The sequence below is a fragment of the Podarcis liolepis genome (assembly GCF_965112155.1).
Source record: "Podarcis liolepis genome assembly, contig: HAP1_SCAFFOLD_111, whole genome shotgun sequence".
In the NCBI taxonomy this organism is placed as follows: Eukaryota; Metazoa; Chordata; class Lepidosauria; order Squamata; family Lacertidae; genus Podarcis; species Podarcis liolepis.
In genome coordinates, this window is record NW_028148713.1 from 11,392 (window position 1) to 30,662 (window position 19,271).

General features: G+C 45.6%; 1 protein-coding gene and 1 long non-coding RNA gene across 3 annotated transcripts; one reads left to right on the forward strand and one right to left on the reverse strand.

The window, feature by feature from the left end:
• Nucleotides 1–1,141: 1,141 nt before the first annotated feature.
• On the forward strand, nt 1,142–18,204 carry LOC310699085 (uncharacterized protein). 2 transcript variants are annotated; one of them, XM_083520700.1, is made up of 4 exons: nt 1,142–1,498; nt 5,744–5,925; nt 6,844–9,312; nt 15,328–18,204. In XM_083520700.1, exons 2-3 carry the CDS (start codon nt 5,766–5,768, stop codon nt 8,799–8,801), a joined length of 2,118 nt encoding a protein of 705 aa, XP_083376826.1. In that variant the 5' UTR covers nt 1,142–1,498; nt 5,744–5,765; the 3' UTR covers nt 8,802–9,312; nt 15,328–18,204. The 2 variants fall into 2 exon arrangements, with proteins under 2 accessions (XP_083376826.1, XP_083376827.1); XM_083520701.1 differs by having other exon boundaries at nt 5,744–5,898.
• On the reverse strand, nt 16,058–18,874 carry LOC310699091. Its single transcript, XR_014521922.1, has 2 exons — nt 18,230–18,874; nt 16,058–16,169 (listed from the first exon to the last, which is right to left on the reverse strand). It is a non-coding gene; the product is annotated as an uncharacterized lncRNA (long non-coding RNA).
• Between the last annotated feature and the right edge of the window lie 397 nt (nt 18,875–19,271).

The window sequence follows — 19,271 nt, forward strand, 5'->3', positions numbered from 1 at the left end:
GGGGCCAGAAGGGGAGTCTCCAGCCTTGTCTGGGGAAGAGCCCCTCTTTCCCCTAGGCCTGCAGGTGGAGCCCTTCTGCTTGTTCTGGCTCTTGGGGTGACGAAGGAAGCCGGTCCAGGGGTCAAACTCCCCTGAGGGAACCTTCCCCCTTTGAGGGGATAAAGCCCCACTTCTTCTTTGGCTTCAGAGACAGGTGGGGCTTTCCCTCCTCCTGTTCTGGCCCATAACCTGGAAGATCCCCCAAGGCATCTCCCAATGGAGAAGCCTCCTCCGCTGGGCCAACATGGCGAGGAGAGAGGCTGCCCTGCGGAGGCAAAGCCATCATGGCAGGAAGGCAGCTGAGGATGCCCTGTGAGCGCTGGAACCCGAAGGTGCCACCCTCCTTCAGCTGGGAGGAGAAACCTGAGAGCGTGGGACTCGTCACCATTGCCACTTGGTAGGCTCGACGTTGAGCTCTAACCCGTGTCCGGTCTGATTCAGAATGAGTTTTCTACCACCGGCACTCTAGCCATGTCAGCGTTTGTTTCCTCACCCTCAGCTCCAAAGAAAACCACGGGGCTGTCCGGGCTCCATGCAGTCAGAGAGGGCGCTTCGGAGCCAGACAGTCAGTAGCCCTGGTTGACTCCGCATTCCAGCGTGCAGCCAGGGAATCAGCTGAAAGGCCATCAACTTGGGATAAAGCATCCCCTACCACTCTCTGGAAGCCGGACCATCCGAATCGGTCCCACCTCCCTGCAGAGGGGAAGGGTTGCGGAGAAGTCCATGAAGGAGAAGGAGAGGGAGCAGCCAAGAGGGAAACTGGGGGGGGGGGGGACTCCCTCAGGAAACCAGGCGAAGGAGACCAGGCCCAGGGGAATCTGAAAGGGGATTGGCCAGCTGTCCAATGGAGAGGCTTCTGATTGGTCCAGCCCCGCTCGGGCGGGAAATGGGGTCAAAATCCGCTTGGGGGGGGAGATCATTTTTGGGAGGGGGGATCTCCTGTCTGGGAAGCTGCCCCCTCCATCCCCCCCCCACTCGCTGAGCTGGGGGGTTTCCCCCGGGGGGGGGTGTCTTGATGGAGCCATCTCTGAGCCCAAGACACCTCCTGCCACTGCGCAGACCTTCGCCTCTTCTCCATCCCAGCCTTTCCTTGGGATCCTGGAGCCTCTCTTTTGGGGGAGGGGCGGAGCCAAGGTAACCCCCCCCCCATGGCCACCCCCGCCCCCCTTGCTGTTGGTCTGCTTCGATGGGGGCTCCTTGGGGCAGAGTCCTTGGCCCAGAGGGAGGGAAGGGGGCAGCCCCTGGAGCGCAGGCGCAGAAGCAGGAGAAACTGCAGCCAGGGAGAGGGAGAGGCGGGCTCGGTGCCCTCGGCTTGGCAAGGGTTAAAAGGAGCCGAGCTGGATTCCTAGAGGGCACCGGAAGTGAGGGGGGCGCAGGTCCTCCCTCCCTGCCCACTTCCCTTCCTGCCAGCCGCGAGGAGGCTGCTGCTTTCTTCTCTCCCTTGGCCCAAGCTTCCTGGGTGAGTCTCCTCTCTCTTCCCCCGGAGGGTGCCCTGGGGAGAAGGGGGTCCCAGGGGGCAGGGAGGGGCATGGGGGGCCCTGCTCAGTGGGGGGAGACCCCCAAGTCAGGGCAGAAGGCAAAGGAGACGCAGCAGCGGCGGGGGGAAATGGCAGGCAGGCGTCGCCCCAGGAGTTGGGGGGAGAGGGGCGGAGAGGAGGAGGGGGAGAAGGGGCAGGAAAGGGGGAGAAGGGTTAAAAGGAGCCGGGGAAGGAAGGTGGGGCGCCCGGGGCGGAGGGAGGCGCTCCCCTCCTAGCCTGGAGGTCATCAAGTACCTTTGGCTGCTTCGTTCCTGTGCTTCAGGTAGAGTTGCACCTTTGGTTGGGCAAAATACAGGTGTGGGTGTGTGGGGGGTGTAATTGGGGGGCTACAGATTCCTTGACCTGGTGCAGAAATCCCTTCGTGACCCCCTGGAGCAGAGCACGCCAGGCCCTCCTGTCTTCCGCTGCCTCCCTCATGCTGGGAGCTTCCAGAACACTGTCCCACCATCTCGTCCTTCTCCTTGTGCCCTCCATCTTTCCCAACATGGGGGTCTTTTCCAGGGAGTCTTCTCTTCTCATGAGGGGGCCAAAGTATTGGAGTCTCAGCTTCAGGATCTGTCCTTCCAGTGAGCACTCAGGGCTGATTTCCTTCAGAATGGAAAGGTTTGATCTTCTTGCAGTCCATGGGACTCTGCACCATAATTCAAATGCAATGCAATGCAATCCATTGCAATGATCCAATGGAAGCTCACAGTCACTGCAAACATTCCAGCAACAATATTGGCAGGAAATCCTCCTGAGCTGCTGGATTTCTGCCTGCCAGAATGATGTAGAAACGAAGGCCAAAAAGTGGGGAGGGGGATGGTGGGAGAGAGAGCAACAAAGCCTGCTTCTCTTCCTCATAGATTGGCATACCCCAGGGCATCAAGGTCCCTTTGGTTCCCCCATGAAATATTTGAGGCCCCCACCCCGTTAATGGGCATTGCCATTCAACTGGTGTGTGCACGCTGCATCTTGGGATCAGCTTTGCAGGGTGGGGCTTACTTGGGCCCATGGGCGTCCAATGGGGAGAATTAAATCCTTCATTAAATGAGATTCTGCCCCTTAACATAAATCCTGGCTATGCCCGATGCCTACTCCCTCCTAATGTTTTATTCAAGTTGGCACCCCTGATTGACTGTAGCTGTTCACTGCTGCTATTATTATTGTTGTTGTTGTTGTTATTGTTAAATTTGTATCCTGCCCTTCATCCAAAGTTTACAGGGCGATTCACAACATAAACATGCAAAATTAGAACACCAAACGCATAATCAAACAAAGGCAAAGGCAATGATCTCTCCTCCCACAAACATATTGAAAAGGCCATAGAATGCTAACCAGCCAAAGGCCCAGTTATAGAAAAAGGTTTTTGCCTGGCACCTCAAGATGTCAGGAAGGGGCCAGGTGTGCCTCTCTTGGGAGAGCTTCCCCCGAATGGGGAGCCACTGCAGAAAAGGTTTGCTTTTGTGTTGCCACCACCCAGACCTCTCATGGAGAAGGCACACAGAGGAGAGGCTGGATGGCCATCGGTCAGGGATGGTCTAGTTGAGATTGCTGCATTGCCCCAGAGGGTTGGCTAGATGACCCTCAGGGGTCCCTTCCTACTCTACAACTCTCTGGCGCAGGTTTGTGAAGATTTTTAGGTACAAGTTGGATGCAGGGGGTGCATAGGATTCTAGCCCAACTTATGCACCGTCGGCTCAGGAATAAGTCCCACTGATCATGATGAGACTTCCAGGCTGTGCAGTCCGGCTTTTTAAATAAATGTTTTCCTTTTCAGACAATACAGAGCATGGTGAAATCCCAATAAATAGTGCCTTTGCTAGACTCTTTTCAGGCACCTGCTAAAAGCAGTCTTGTTTAGGCAAGCTTACTCAGATGCTTGGGAAGCTGAAGGAATTTTAATCTGTTTTAATAGTTTAGATTTTGTATGTTTTAAAGCAGGGTTGCTAATTTTGATTGATTTTACTGCTGTGATTTTTTGTTTTGTTTTATGTTTTGGTAAACATTTTTGCAGGCTTTTAAAAATAAACTTTATTAAATAAACAATAAATATAAATAAAATAACAGAACCCATCCTGTGGATTTAAGTATCTGCCCCCAGTGGCCTCCTTGTTATCAGAGGCCCAGAATCCACATTCCTTTGTAAGAAAATATGAAATAAAGTCAAAACAAAATCAACGGGGGGGGGGGGGGAGTGACAGGAAATTTTCCGCACCAGCTAACACCTGACCTTGCTACGCCACTGCATGGGGGCATGCAAAGAAACCCCCTTCAGATTGAGGGATAAGTCACATTTCTGAACAGAGGCTGTAGCCAGACGGGAACATTTGCACATGGGAGGAGCACAGGGAGAAGAAAAGCCCTTCTGCATCTGCAGCAGCACAACTGGGCCACTTCCTCTGTCCCAGATGCAACAAAACATGTCTCTCCCCTATTCAGGCTAAACAAGTAGACAAACTAATGTGAGAGCAGATTTATCCTCAGGAAATGCTAAACAAGGATAAAAGACTCCTTCTCCCAACCTTCTGGGATTATCAGTCATTGGGTGGCTTGTACTATTAACAGAGGACATGGAACACATAAAATTCTTTTCGGCTATCTGTAATAAAATTCTAACCATCTTGAAAGGTACTTGTAAAACCTTCTGGAAAAATCTAGCAGAGCGTCTGTGAGTTTTGATAAAAAAGAAATGGAAATTGGTGCAGTCTCAAAAGAGGCTAGTTTTATCAAGCTACCCTCAGCCTCTGGGAATCTTGTCACAAGAGGAGTGTAAAGCTCACCTCTGGAGTTTATAAAGGGTATACATGCCTGGTGTTCTTAAGAACACTACAGATTTAGGACATGGGGAAGATCTATACATTGATGGCTTCCATGCCAGGGTGGGGGCCACATTTTGAGACTGGAGACTTGCGAAGGTGGTGTATAAACGCAGACAATATCTAAGGAGGAGTGGTGTTTTTGTCTCATGATATTTCAGAAATGTGGCATCACCAGCTCCTCTGCTTCCACATACAGATTTGGTCCCCAGGCAACCCCTGACAGAGGCAAATAGGGCCACAACATCTGCCTGGCTTGCAGTGAGAGAGCTCAAAGAGTGTGAACTGGGCTCTCCATTCAAAGCACCTAGCACGGGGGCACCCACAGGTAATAGCTACTTGTCTACTTTCTGCCCATGCTCTGGGGTTGCAGTTTTCAGGATTGGGCACAGGGCGCCACTGGTTTTGCCACCAAGTTCTGTCCAAAAGCCCCACTGAGTTCAATGGGATATGTGAGAGAGTATAGGCCCATACCCCAGAACGAACCTAAGGATTAGGTTGTTCATAAGAAGAGGAGGGAGTGAAGGGAGAGGGAAGGGTTAATCTCAATAATATCAGGACCCAAGCTAACTGCTGCAGTTGTGGTTAAGCAGCTAGCAGCAGCTGTGGTTAAAACCACAATTACTTCAGCTATGTAGGCCAGAAGCTGTTTCCTGTTTCCTGCTTCCTGCTTCAGTAATGCAAGAGAAGAACACACATACAAGGGAGGGAGGGGAGCTTAGCTAGCCATATAGCCATATGCCGTATAAGGTAATAAGTTGTAACCTTGCCAGCTGATTGGGGAGACGAATGCATGCTCCCAGGTATAAGAATGCTTGCTGAACACAGTATACGGGCCGCCAGTCTTTGGAAGATATTCCACTGGCTGCCTCTGCGCAGATCTCAATAAAACTCTTTTCTCCAAAGAAGTTGCTTCCCTGGTGCTTTTGTTCTCGGTCCTGGGCAAGGGGGCAAATGAATCCCCTGTAAGCTAAGGCTTCATTGTCAACCTACGTATACAAGCTGACGTGGTTGGAAGGAGGGAGAGGGTGCCGGGAGGGTATATATGATGCATGTAACTTGTCATTTCTTTGGACTTGCTGTGGACTCACCACGCAAGTGCCTTCTGCTATCCGGAGAGCAGAATAAACTCTTTCTTTGAACCAACTCGGTGTCATTTTGACTTCCTTCCTCCTGTCACGAAGCAACGCAGACCCAATCGGTGAACTCCAATAAGGCTACATCGGAACCACTGGAGATGTTTAGGAAAAGGGCTTGTGTTGGGAAGTGGCTGCCCCATTTGTGCTTCTTCAGGGGCAGGAGAATATCTAGGGCAGGAGAACCCCTGCAGGGCCTCTGAGGTTCCCTTTGCTTCTTCCAGTCTCCCAGGCTCCTCGACTCCTTAGGAAGGATGAAAGAGACGGATCCTGCAAAGCTAGCGAGGATGGAAGGGGGAAGATGGACGGTTGACCTGATCAGGTTGTCTCCCGCATCGCTCCCCACAACCTCTGAGCGTTCCCTCTCAGGGACCTCCAAGAGATCTGGTGACTTGCATGGATGGAGCTGGAGAGGTATTGGGGCTTGCTCAGCTTGGGGGTGGGGGGAGGCAGGCAGGCGGATGGAGATGGAGAAGGGGAGCACCTTTTCAGGCTCCTCCACCTGCCTGCCTGAACCTCCACTGTTTGGAGGGAGACCAACAGCGTCTGGGATTCTAACATCCCCACGGTGAACCCTGAATGGAGGGATATCAACTCTTTCCTCTGTGAATGTTCTCCATCTAGTCATGCCTTTTTAAACAAGGACCAGGCTTGTCTGAACCTCCAGGCCTTCTTCAATATTGGCTTCAGAGCTTTTAGGGAAGTTGAAATAACTTCTGTGAGGTCTGTTGTTTTGGCTCTGTCTGCATTAGACTGACCTCGGAAAATGGAGTGGATTCCAGGATTGAGCCAAACAAAATCTATCCCAGATTAAAGCCAAGCGGTATGTCAGTTAATACCAATCAACAAAGGCAGTGAAAACTATAGTAAGGCCTCACACCTAACTCTCTCCAGTTCTTCCTCTGTCACAAGCATTTATTAACTTGGTTCAATAATGGATGTGAACCATGTCCCCTTCGCTCTGAGTGGGGTTTGGGTCCAGGACAGCGATGCAGAGTTTGCATGACTTACACTAACATGGCAGTGCATTGCTGGGGGGGGGGGGTTAGGTGTTGGATTTGATGCTTCTGTGTCATCTGTGCCCCGTCACGGTATGCTGGCAGTGTGGCCCCACCGGTTTCAAGAGAGTCATGTGCCCCGCAGGCATGCAGAAATGCTGGGGGGGGGGTCAAAGATGCCACACATCGAAAATGACATTAAGTTAGACTCCAAAGATGTCTGCTTGAGGCTGAAACAGAGCACTCTCAAGTCTTGCAGGGGGGGGGATTTTGTTCAATAATCTGGAGCGCCATTTCTTTCCGAGGCTCTAATTAGCTTCTCTTTTCATTGCAGATGGTGAAGAACTGGAAGAGAAGAACAAGGGGGACCAGAACAGAATCCACATAGCAGAGAAGTCATATAAATATTCCGAGTGTGGAGAGAACATCCGTCAGAGCTCCCAGTCCACCTCCCATCAAAGAAAGAGCTTCGTTAGGAGGGATAGCTTCACTTCACACGAAAGAACAAAGAGTAGGGAGAAATTGTATCAGTGCAGAGAATGTGGAAAGAGTTTTACTCGGAAGGGCAGTCTCGCTTCCCATCATAGAATTCATACAGGAGAGAAACCCTATAACTGCATGGAATGTGGAAAGAGCTTTAGTTACAGCCACCATTTCACTTCCCATCAAAGAATTCATACAGGGGAGAAACCCTATCATTGCTTGCAGTGTGGGAAGAGCTTCAATCGGAAGGATCATCTCACTTCCCATCAAAGAATTCATACGGGGGAGAAACCCTATCAGTGCTTCGAATGTGGAACGAGCTTCAGAAAAAGTTCCCATCTCAGTTCTCATCAAAGAATTCATACAGGGGAGAAACCCTATCAGTGCTTCGAATGTGGAAAGAGCTTCAAGGAGGGGGCAACGCTCTCTTCCCATCAAAGAATTCATACTGGAGACAAACCTTATAAGTGCACAGAATGTGCAAAAAGCTTCAGCCAGAAGGGTAATCTCACTTCACATCAAAGGATTCATACAGGGGAGAAAACATATCAGTGTTTGGAATGTGGAAAGATCTTCCGGACGGAGATTAAGCTCACAAGCCATCAAATAATTCATAGAGGGGAGAAACCTTTTCAATGCCATGAGTGTGGAAAGAGCTTTCGTATCCGGCTGAGTCTCACATTCCATCAAAGAATTCATACAGGGGAGAAACCCTATCAGTGCTTAGAATGTGGAAAGAGCTTTAGTCAAAGTGCACATCTCACTTCCCATCAAAGAATTCATACAGGGGAGAAACCCTATCAGTGCTTCGAATGTGGAAAGAGCTTCAGTCTCAGCCATAGTCTCACTTCCCATCAAAGAATTCATACAGGGGAGAAACCCTATCAGTGCCTGGAATGTGGAAAGAGCTTCAGGGATAGGTCAAAGCTCTCTTCCCATCAAAGAATTCATACAGGGGAGAAACCTTTTCAATGCCATAAGTGTGAAAAGAGCTTTCGTCACAGTTCTAGTCTCACTTCCCATCAAAGAATTCATACTGGGGAAAAACCCTATCAGTGCTTGGAATGTGGGATGAGGTTCAATCGGAAGGATGGTCTCACTTCTCATCAAAGAATTCACACAGGGGAGAAACCTTTTCAATGCCACGAGTGTGAAAAGAGCTTCAGTCAGAGCTCCAATCTCACTTCCCATCAAAGAATTCATACAGGGCAGAAACCATATCAGTGCTTGGAATGTGGAAAGAGCTTTCGTCAGAGAGGTGATCTCACTTCCCATCAAAGAATTCATACAGGGGAGAAACCCTTTCAATGCCTGGAATGTGGGAAAAGCTTCAGTCTCAGTCACAGTCTCACTTCACATCAAAGAATTCATACAGGGGAGAAACCATATCCATGCCTGGAATGTGGAAAGAGCTTCAGAAACAGTGCCCATTTCACAGTCCATCAAAGAATTCATACAGGGGAGAAACCATATAAATGCCTGGAATGTGGGAAGAGCTTCAGTCACAGGAAGACTCTCACTTTGCACCAAATAATTCATACAGGGGAGAAACCCTATCAGTGCTTGGAATGTGGAAAGAGCTTCAGTCAAAGTGGAACGCTCTCTCACCATCAAAGAATTCATACAGGGGAGAAACCCTATCAGTGCTTGGACTGTGGAAAGAGCTTCAATCGGAAGGATGGTCTCAATTCCCATCAAAGAATTCATGCAGAGGGAAGACCAAAAAGGAAAAGTAATAAAGCAAAAATTATTAAACAACCCGTACAAAACACAGTTGAATGGGAAAGAGAAAGGGACGGGGGAGAATAACTAAAAATACCCTTTATCACATTTGTATCATATAACAATAGAATGGGAAACACCAAAGATCTGTTCAAGAAAATTGGAGATATGAAAGGAACATTTCGTGCAAAAATTACCATAATAAAGGACAAAAGTGGTCCGGAGTTACAGTGAGGGAGGGGGGGTGAGTATTTGATCCCCTGCTAAATTTGCCTGTTTGCCCTCTGACGGAGAAATAAGCCGTCCTTCATTTTAATGGTATGTTTATTTGTAGCTGTGAGAGACAGAATAACAACAAGAAAAACCCCAGAAACCCAGAAGACAAAAGTCAGAGATTGATGTGTTGTGCATTATAATGAGTGAAATAAGTATTTGATCCCTTTGCAAAAGATGACTTCGTCCTTGGTGGCAAAACCCTTGTTGGCAATTACAGAGGTCAGACGTTTCTTGTCGGTGGCCACCAGGTTTGCACACGTCTCAGGAGGTATTTTGTCCCACTCCTCTTTGCAGATCCTCTCCAACTCAGTAAGATTTCGAGGCTGGCTTCCGGAGGCGGCGCGTTCGGCAATGGCTGCCTTCTCCCATTAAGGAGAGGGGAGCTCCGTTGAATTTGGGTCGTTCGCTACGGCGAAGCGGAGACCCGCTTTGGAGAACCACAGGTGGCAGAAGCCTGTGGGCTTGAGACCTGGCGGGCGCCAAAAGCACCCCCCAAAACGTTGAAGGGACCCCGTAAGGGGCTCCGGATCGCGGAGGGGGCAGCGGCGCTGTGGGTCGTTTCGCGATCAACGGAGTGAAGCCGCGCTGCTGTTGCCTTTCAGCGCTGACCTTTCTTCCTGGAAACTTCAAAATTTGGAAAGTCGTAACCCGTGAGTAATTGGGACTTTACAACTTTTGACTTTACTAGATTTTAAGGCTCTTAAGGCTTTTTAAGAGCTGAAATTTGGCTGAAAGCGGAGTGACGATAAACAGGAAGTCCGTCTTCCGCTAACACTGAACTTGAAAGCAAAGTGCTGGAGGAGTGGAGACAAAGAGCGATGCTTTAAATGACTGATCTGACCCCCATTTAAACTGCCTTTTGGACTTGGGAAAAAATTTTAAGTTGTTGTTTTTTGGATTTAAAAACACCCTTCTTCAATTGACTCAGTGGATTACAAATTAAAACCCCAGGTGCTGGAGCTGCCTGACTGAGTATCAGTCTGCAACTTTGGATACATTGAATTTAAATTTTGAAACACTCTGAGCAGGGACCTGCTGTATGGAAACAGTTGCAGTCTGGCACTTTTAGAGACACTGTTTTGCCTTAAGTATACTCTGCTGAAAAAATATCACTTTATGGAGGCTCTCGGATGTGGAATTTGACTTACTAACTTGAATCGGACTAAACTTTCTCCCTGAAGACATATTAAGCTCCCTCTAGGGGAGTTTGGACTTACAGCAGTGACTTTGTCTTACTTTCTTTTTCCTGGCTTTTATTTTCCCATGGGAACAACTTGGTCTGACCTTGGATTACAGATAACTTTGGAATGAGTGGCACAAGGAAAAGAGGAAGAACTAAACAGACAACTTTAACCTTATCTACAGCCTCACAGCGTAGATCTTCTGTGCCTGCTTTGCCTTCTACTCTACCTCCTGAGATAGAGGGAGAAATAGAGGAACTGCACCTGGAGGATATGGCTTCAGGAATAAGTGGCTCGGTTTTAGAGAAAATTTTTGAAAAATTGGAGGTTTTGGATAAAAAGGCTGATCTGCAAACGGCTAAAATTGAACAGAACACAGAAAGTCTGAACAAATTGACTGGACAAGTTGCACAGAATGCCCAATCTATTGGAGAGTTAAAGGAGGCTGTAGGTGAAAATCGGAAATTGGCTGAAGACACTAGCCAAAGATTGGGAGAACTTGAGAAAGAGGTAAGACCACTCAGCAAACAAGTTGGAGAACACCAGATTTACTTTTCGATGACAGAGCTGCGGAATAAGGAGGCCAACTTGAGGATACGGTCAGTACCAGAAGTGGAAGAAGATAATTTAATTGAATTTTTGACCAAGGAATTTTCCAAGTTCTGGAAGTTAGAGGAAAAAGACTTCAAAATAGTATCTGCATTCAGGCTTGGAAGACTCAGGAGAAAAGAGAAGCCCAGAGATTGCCTGATAATATTGAGATCCAAGGAGGAAAGGGACAAGATTTTGGGCCTACACTACGAAAAGTCACTGGACATTTTGGGTACGAGAATTGAGATCTACAAGGATATTCCTAAACAATTGTTGGACCTTAGATCTGACTACAAGGAGCTAGCAAGATTGCTAAGAAGTAACGCAATTTTCTTCAGGTGGGAGTTTCCTCAAGGACTATCATTTTCTTATAGAGAGAGAAAGATTAAAATCAAAACAGTGGAAGATAGAGACAAGTTTCTGGAAGCACACGGAGAAGACCTCCATAAAGGACTTGGACTTCCAGCGCCCGAACCTCCAGGAGAACCTGCCCCCTTGGACCCTAAAGGACCAGAGAATAAGATACCACCCCAGCAAGAATAACCAGATTTATCCAGGATGGCTCTGCAGCTTTTGAGTTGGAATATAAACGGCTGCAACAGCCCGGAAAAAAGGGCGAAAATTTTTCATATTTTAAAAAAGGAACAATTGGACATTATATGCTTACAAGAAACACATGTGATTAGGCTCCACAGAAAAGTGCTAATAAATAAAAGACTCGGTCAAGAATTTATATCTTCGGACACAGTTAAAAAGAGAGGCGTAGTGATCTATGCAAAAGAGAGCCTTTCACCAAAATTTCTTTTTAAAGATGAAAATGGAAGAATCTTGGCAATAGAAATACAGTACCAAGGAGAAAAAATTTTGATATTAGGAATCTATGCTCCAAATGACGGAAAATCGGATTTCTACAAGAAGCTGCATGAGACTATGCTGGATTATCTGGACTACAACAACATCATCATGATGGGAGATATGAATGGGGTCGTATCAACAAACATGGATAAGTCACAGAACCAAAACATTACTAAAGATGGAAGACTACCTAAGACTTTCTTTGAAATGACTGATAATATGGACTGGATTGACATTTGGAGAGTGAGAAACCCCTTAGGAAGAGAAGGAACATTCTTTTCTGAAGCCCAACTGACCTGGACACGAATCGACCAAATATGGATAACTAGAAATCTGGCACCTAAGATCAGAAAGGTGGAAATCTGCCCAAAGACATGCTCCGACCATAATGCATTGAGAATGGATATGACACTGACCCCAATTGGATCCTATAGATGGAAGATGAATGATGGCCTATTTAGAGATCAAAAATTTGTAGAGAAGGCCCAAAAAACCTTAAAGGATTACTTTGAGGTGAATATGGGCACCACGGTGGAAAAAAGAACCATCTGGGATGCAAGTAAGGCTGTGATGAGAGGGTTCTTGATACAACAAAATTCGATAAAGAAAAGATTACAAAATGAAAAGAAGGACAAGATTCTGGAAAGAATTAAAGAGTTAGAAAAGAAGTTAAGATCTAACCCGAAGTCCCAACCGATTCTGCGAGAAATAAAACTTTACCAGGCACAATATTCTAAACTGATAAATCAGGAAATAGAATGGAAGATCAGAACAATGAAACAAAAAACTTTCGAATCGGCTAACAAATGCGGAAAACTGCTAGCTTGGCAGTTGAAAAAGAGACAAAGACTAAATACGGTAACAAATTTAGAGATTGAAGGAAGGAATATCCAGAACCCTGGAGAGATTAGAAAGTGCTTCCAGAGATACTTCAAAAAGCTATATACTCAAGGGCCACAAGATGAAACAAAGATTAAACAATTTTTAGAGAAAAATGGATTAGCAAAGCTGTCAGAAGAAAACAGAACAATATTGAGTGGTGAAATAACACGACAAGAGATTGAGCAGGCCATCCAGAGTTTGAAACAGGGCAAATCGCCAGGGCCAGATGGACTGACCTCCAACTATTATAAGACACTGAAAGATTACCTGATACAGCCATTGTTGGAGGTCAGTAATGAAATAATGGAGGGGAAGAAGGCGCCAGAATCGTGGAAAGAAGCATTTATCACACTGATACCAAAGTTGGAAACTGAAAAGACACAACTCAAGAACTACCGTCCCATTTCCCTTTTAAATGTGGATTACAAAATATTTGCAGATGTTTTGGCACGTAGATTCAAGAAAGTTTTAAGTGAGACAATCCATAAAGACCAGGCAGGCTTTCTCCCGGGCAGATATATGTTTGCTAATACAAGGAACATTATAGATATATTGGAACTCTTGCAAACAAACATAAACACTAAAGCAGCCTTAATTTTTATAGATGCGGAGAAAGCCTTTGACAATATATCCTGGAAATTTATGAAGGGGAACTTAAAAGAAATGGGAGTGGGACGTGGGTTTGAGAATGGGATTGAGGCTATATATTCAGAACAAAAGGCTAAACTGATAGTCAACAATGTGGTTACAGAAGAGTTCAAAATAGAAAAAGGTACACGACAAGGCTGCCCGATTTCCCCATTACTGTTCATTTCGGTTCTGGAAGTGCTGTTGAATATGATTAGGGGGGACCGGTTGGTGGAAGGGATACAGGTCGGAGCGAAACAATATAAACTTAAGGCATTTGCAGATGACCTAGTTTTGACACTACAGGAGCCGGAATCTAGTACGAAAAGAGTACTACAACTGATTCAAAATTTTGGTCGGGTGGCGGGATTTAAATTAAATAAGCAAAAAACTAAGGTGTTGGGGAAAAATTTGACAGATGCGGAGTTGGAACAGTTTCAGAAAGAGACAGAATTAACTGTGGTTAAAAAAGTCAAATACCTAGGGGTGAACATAACAGCAAAAAATCTGAGTTTGTTTAAAGATAATTATGAAAAATGTTGGTTAGAAATTAAGAGAGACTTGGATAGTTGGTCAAGATTAAAACTTTCCTTGTTAGGTCGGATAGCTGCCATCAAAATGAATGTATTGCCAAAAATGTTATTTCTGTTTCAGACATTACAGATTGTAGATAAGACAGAATGCTTTCGGAAGTGGCAGAAAGATATTTCAAAGTTTGTCTGGCAGGGCAAAAAGCCCAGAATTAAATTTAAAATATTAACAGATGCGAAAGAAAGAGGGGGCTTTGCCCTGCCAGACTTAAAGTTGTACTATGAAGCTGCAGCTTTCTGCTGGTTGAAAGATTGGATACTTCTTGAAGACACGGATGTACTGGATTTGGAAGGTTTTAATAATGCATTTGGATGGCATGCATACTTATGGTATGATAAGGCTAAGATAAACAAGGCTTTTAAGAACCATATTGTCAGAAAATCAGTTTTTAATGTCTGGTTAAAATATAAAGACTTACTGGAGAATAAAACTCCGAGGTGGTTGTCACCCCTAGAGGCTAAGGCCCGAAAAGGAGCCAATATGGAGGCCAATTGGCCAAAATATTGGGAGATACTAGATAGAGATGGTGACAATTGGAAATTGCAGAGTTTAGAGAAAATGAGAGACAAAGTGCGAGACTGGTTACACTATGCTCAGATTAAAGAAGTGTTTAGAAATGATAAAAAGGTAGGATTCCAGGTGGAGAAGTCAAAGTTGGAAACTGAACTGTTAGAACCTAAGACTAAAGTACTTTCAAAGATGTATAACTTGCTGCTGAAATGGAACACACAAGACGAAATGGTTAAATCGGCAATGATAAAATGGGCTCAGGATATTGGGCATAATATTATGTTTGAAGATTGGGAAAGGTTGTGGACCTCTGGGCTGAACTTCACTGCATGTAATGCTTTGAAGGAAAATGTAATGAAAATGATATACAGATGGTACATGACCCCAGTTAAACTGGCTAAAATATACCATTCGTCGGATAATAAATGTTGGAAATGTAAGGAAAATGAAGGAACATTTTTTCACCTCTGGTGGTCTTGTCCTAGAGTGAAGGCCTTCTGGGAGATGATATATAATGAGTTAAAAAAGGTGCTTAAGTACACCTTTACTAAGCAACCAGAGGCCTTCCTCTTGGGCATTGTCGGTCAGAGTGTGTCAAAAAAAGACAGAACATTTTTTATGTACGCAACAGTGGCAGCAAGAATACTGATTGCTAAGAATTGGAAGACTCCAAATCTACCCACTCTGGAAGAATGGCAGATGCAGCTGATGGACTATATGCAACTAGCTGAGATGACCGGCAGAATTCGAGACCTGGGAGAAGAAAGGACGGAAGAAGACTGGAAGAAATTTAAGATTTATTTACAAAAGTATTGTAATTTGGTTGAATGCTGACTGGGATGTCAGAATAGAAATGATTGTCTACCACTAAACTGGATTTAAGACTAAATTATATGTCAATGAACAAAATTATGATTATGGATAAAATGATAATTTGTTTGGAAACAACTGTATAATGATGTAAGTGTCTGCGGGAGGCGTGGGGGAGTCCAAAGTAATAATGGAAAGATGCTATACAATTAATGTTGTTTTTGTAATATGCTTTTGTACTGGGAAAAAACTTTAATAAATATATATTTAAAAAAAAAAAAGATTTCGAGGCTGATGTGTAGCTACTCAAACCTTCAGCTCCCTTCACAGATTTTTGATGGGATTAAGGTCTGGAGACTGGCTAGGCCACTCCAGGACCTTCATGTGCTTCTTCTTGAGCCATTCCTTGGTTGCCTTGGCCGTGTGTTTTGGGTCATTTTCATGCTGGAATACCTATCCTCGACCCATTTTCAATGCCCTGGTAAGATTGATTGCTTCTGTCAACAGGTGTCTTTTGCACAGGTACTGTAACGACCTGGGATAACAGGTAAGACTTCTCCCTTACACCAGGTGCTTCTAATCTCAGTTTATTACATACAGTGAAGATACCAGGTATGTTTGACATCTGGCTGGTTGACGGGGATCAAGTACTTATTTCACTCATTATAATGCACATCAATCTCTGACTTTTGTCTTCTGGGTTTTTGGGGCTTTTCCTGTTGTTATTCTGTCTCTCACAGCGACAATAAACCTACCGTTAAAATTATGGACTGCTCATTTCTTCGTCAGAGGGCAGCGATGGATAATTTTGGGAATATATGCTCCCAATGAGAGGACATTGAACATTATAAAGGGGATATAAACTTTATAGGGAATATAATGTTAATGGGAGATCTAAATGGGGCCGTTTCATTAGGTTAGGCAGGATAATATAGAAATTGGACACAAAAGGAGGGGGAAATGCCTAATTCCTTTTTGTACATGACAACAACTTAGTGGACTTATGGAGACAAACATCCATTAGACAGGGAATATACATTTTATTATAATGCTTAAAACTCAACAAGTAGAAGAGATGCGGTGCGGGCAACAAAAGAATTGGCTCTTTTGTTGGAAAGTGGAAATACAGGGACTTCTGGGTCAGTGCCATCGGCAATGTCGGAATTCCTCTTACCGGAGGAATTTGCCCCGTGAAAAATAGGTTCTGACCGCTATGGCAAAGCTGGAGACCCGGGAAAAATCACAGGTGGGAGAAGCCTGTGAACGTGGGACTCAGCGGGCACCTTCTGCACCTCCCCTATTCGCGGGGAAACCCGATTTCGGGGTTCCAGAGGGACGTGGGGTGAGAAGCGCAGTGCTTTGAGTCGTCTGCTTCTTTAACCGAGCAAAGCTGCATAGCTGTTGCCGGAGAGCGCTGACTTTTTCCTGTGGACAATTTGAACCTAATGTAATTACCCGTGAGTAGAGCTGGAACGGGAGAATTAGACTTTTAAACATACAATTTGGCATCAAAGCAGGGAGGATCAAAACAGGAAGTCCGCCTTCCCCTTTTTGTAAATAGACTGAGGCAAAAAGGCTGTAACCTGAAGCCTTGGAAAGCCTTTTGCAAAAGACTACAATTTCAACGGTAAAGAACATTTTCCCCCCTCGAGGGCAGGAGAAGAGGGGGGAAGTTGTGGACTGAGCAGACCTGCAGGAGAGAGTGAAGAGAGTTAGAATTCTGCCGCTCTGACCTGGAATCGGACTGCCTGCTGGATTGACGTTTTTTGGAATGTTCAGTGACAGCTAGCTGACAGCTAGCTAAGCAAGATAAATACTTTGTTTCTATATTGCTTCTACAGTTTTGGGGTCTTTTTTAAAGAAAGAACAAATAGTAGCAGAAAACTGAAACTACCGTATTTTTCTCTCTATAACACGCAGATTTTTTCTCCTAAAAAGGAAGGGGAAATGTCTGTGCGTGTTATTGAGCGAATGTGTGGTCCCTGGAGCCGAAAAATCAGGCAAAAAGTGGGTGCCACGGAGAAGGGAAACCTGAAAAGAGGAAGCTGCTGCTTTCCTGCATTCTGCCTCAGGGTCTTACTGCCCACCCTTTTCTGTTTCGTTGCTGTGTTTGCTCAAACAGAACAAAGAGCAGGGAAAGCCCCTCCCCTCCAGGCAAGCAGAGGGGAAAGCAGAGTGTCGTTCCTTCCTCTCTGTGCTCCGGTGCTGCTGAAAACATGCAGGTGGGAGAGAGAGAGAGAGAGAGTTGGGTGGGTGGTGGAAAAAACTTTTGCCTTCCTTTCCTCAGGATCTTTGCATTGGGTCACCCCCAAATTCACCACCAGAGAACATAGCATGTCCATGGCTACAGCCTGCACCCCTAAAAATCATGCACCCACTGTTGTCTGGGGCTGCAATGGTGCAAAAATGTGGTTTAAAAGCATGGATCCACATGGATCCTCAGGATCTTTGCATTGGGTCAGCCCAAATTCACCATCAGATCACATGTCTGTGGCCACAGCATGAAGCACAAAAATGATACATCCACTGTTTCATTCAGAATGTTTTTTCCCTTGTTTTCCTCCTCTAAAAACGATGTGCGTGTTATGGTCAGATGCGTGTTATAGAGCGAAAAATACGGTAATTTTGGATCCTTGAATTGTGTTTAAAAGGGCGGAAATGACTGGCAGAATCCGAGACCAAGGAGAAGAGTCGGTGGGAGAATATTCGAAAAAGTTTAAAGACTATTTACAGAAATATTGTAAAATTAATGAATGTTAGAAAAATGTTGGAATGAAGTTATATGGCTTCAGTAGAAATGTTATAAGGAATTAAGTATAAATAGATTAATAGAGAATTAAAGGGAAAAATAAGGTTAAAATGTGTTATAATAATTATAGGATGGAAAGCAGAGGAAGATGGAAAGGAATTGCTGAAACAACTAAATAGAAGTGGAATACAAAAAGGGAGGTGTGAAGAGGTCATGGAAATAAGTGAATGAAAGATTGAAATTATTTCGTGTGTTTTAAATTGTTTCTGTCTTGTTTTCTTAGTTTAAATCGTTTTTGTTTTGTTTTCTTAGTTTAAATTGCTTTTGTTAGTTTAGTGTTAGGTATTGTTTTTGTATGTACTGTTTATTTTCTTTTTCTATGTATGTTCAATTTGTTGGAAATTAATAAAAAAAATTTTTTTAAAGGAAAGTGGAAATACAACTGAGAACAATCTAAGACCACTATTCAATATTAGTTATATGTCAAAGGGAACAATTAACACATAGAAGATGGAGACTAAATGAAGCTTCCGGGAGGGGGCCAAGCTCACTAGCCATCAAAGAATTCATACAGGGGAGAAATCTTTTCAATGCCATGAGCGTGGAAAGAGCTTTTGTCACAGTTTGTCTCAATTCCCATCAAAGAACTCATACAGGTCAGAAACCGTATCAGTGGTTTGGGGGGGCATTATTCCAAAGCAGAACCCATCTTTTTCACAGGATCCTTATGAAATTTGGGGATGTCTGCATGTGATCCCATCTCTACAGCTCACATATAAACACCACAGAGAAGGTGGCTGGAGCCTGAAAGGCGAAAGCATCGGCCTCAAATGCAGACCTCAGGGATGCTTCCCCTCCATGGAGACCTGGGACCCCTTCTCCTTCGGAAGGGACCTCCGAGAAGGAAGCCAGGGCAGATCAGTCCCTGGACCTTGGAGGCAATTCCTAGACTATTCTGTAAAGATGTGTGATGGAAATGACCGGGGGGGGGGCACATCATTAAAATTGTTAAATGTTACAAATATTCTGCCTGAATTTATCCTTTCAACTTGACAGCTCAGGGAAGATACTTAGCTTTAAAAATATAAAATTACCGTATTTTTCGCCCCATAAGACGCACTTTTTCCTCTCCAAAAATGAAGAGGAAATCGGGGGTGCGTCTTATGGGGCGAATGCCTGCAAGCCTCGCGCCCTCGGCAGGAGGTCCCACCGGATGCGCGAGGCTTGGGGCGGCAGCCTGTCGCCCGAAGCACGGGGAGCCCTCGGGAGGGCTCCCCCTGCTTCGGGCGAGTGTCTGCAAGCCTCGCGCACCCAGCAGGAGGTCCCACCGGGTGCGCGAGGCTTGGGGCGGCAGCGGACTTCTAGCTTCTAGGTGCGCGCAAGCAGTCCGCTGCCGCCCCAAGCCTGGCGCACCCGGCAGGGGGTGCGCGAGGCTTGGGGCGGCAGCGGACTGCTTGCGCGCACCTAGAAGCTAGCAGTCCGCTG

Bases quoted from the DNA above. Each gene is read 5' to 3' on its own strand.
- LOC310699085 (XM_083520700.1), top strand. From the start codon at position 5,766: ATGAAAGAGACGGATCCTGCAAAGCTAGCGAGGATGGAAGGGGGAAGA. The intron at 5,926-6,843 runs GTATTGGGGCTT...TTTTCATTGCAG, and splicing joins GCATGGATGGAGCTGGAGAG to ATGGTGAAGAACTGGAAGAG.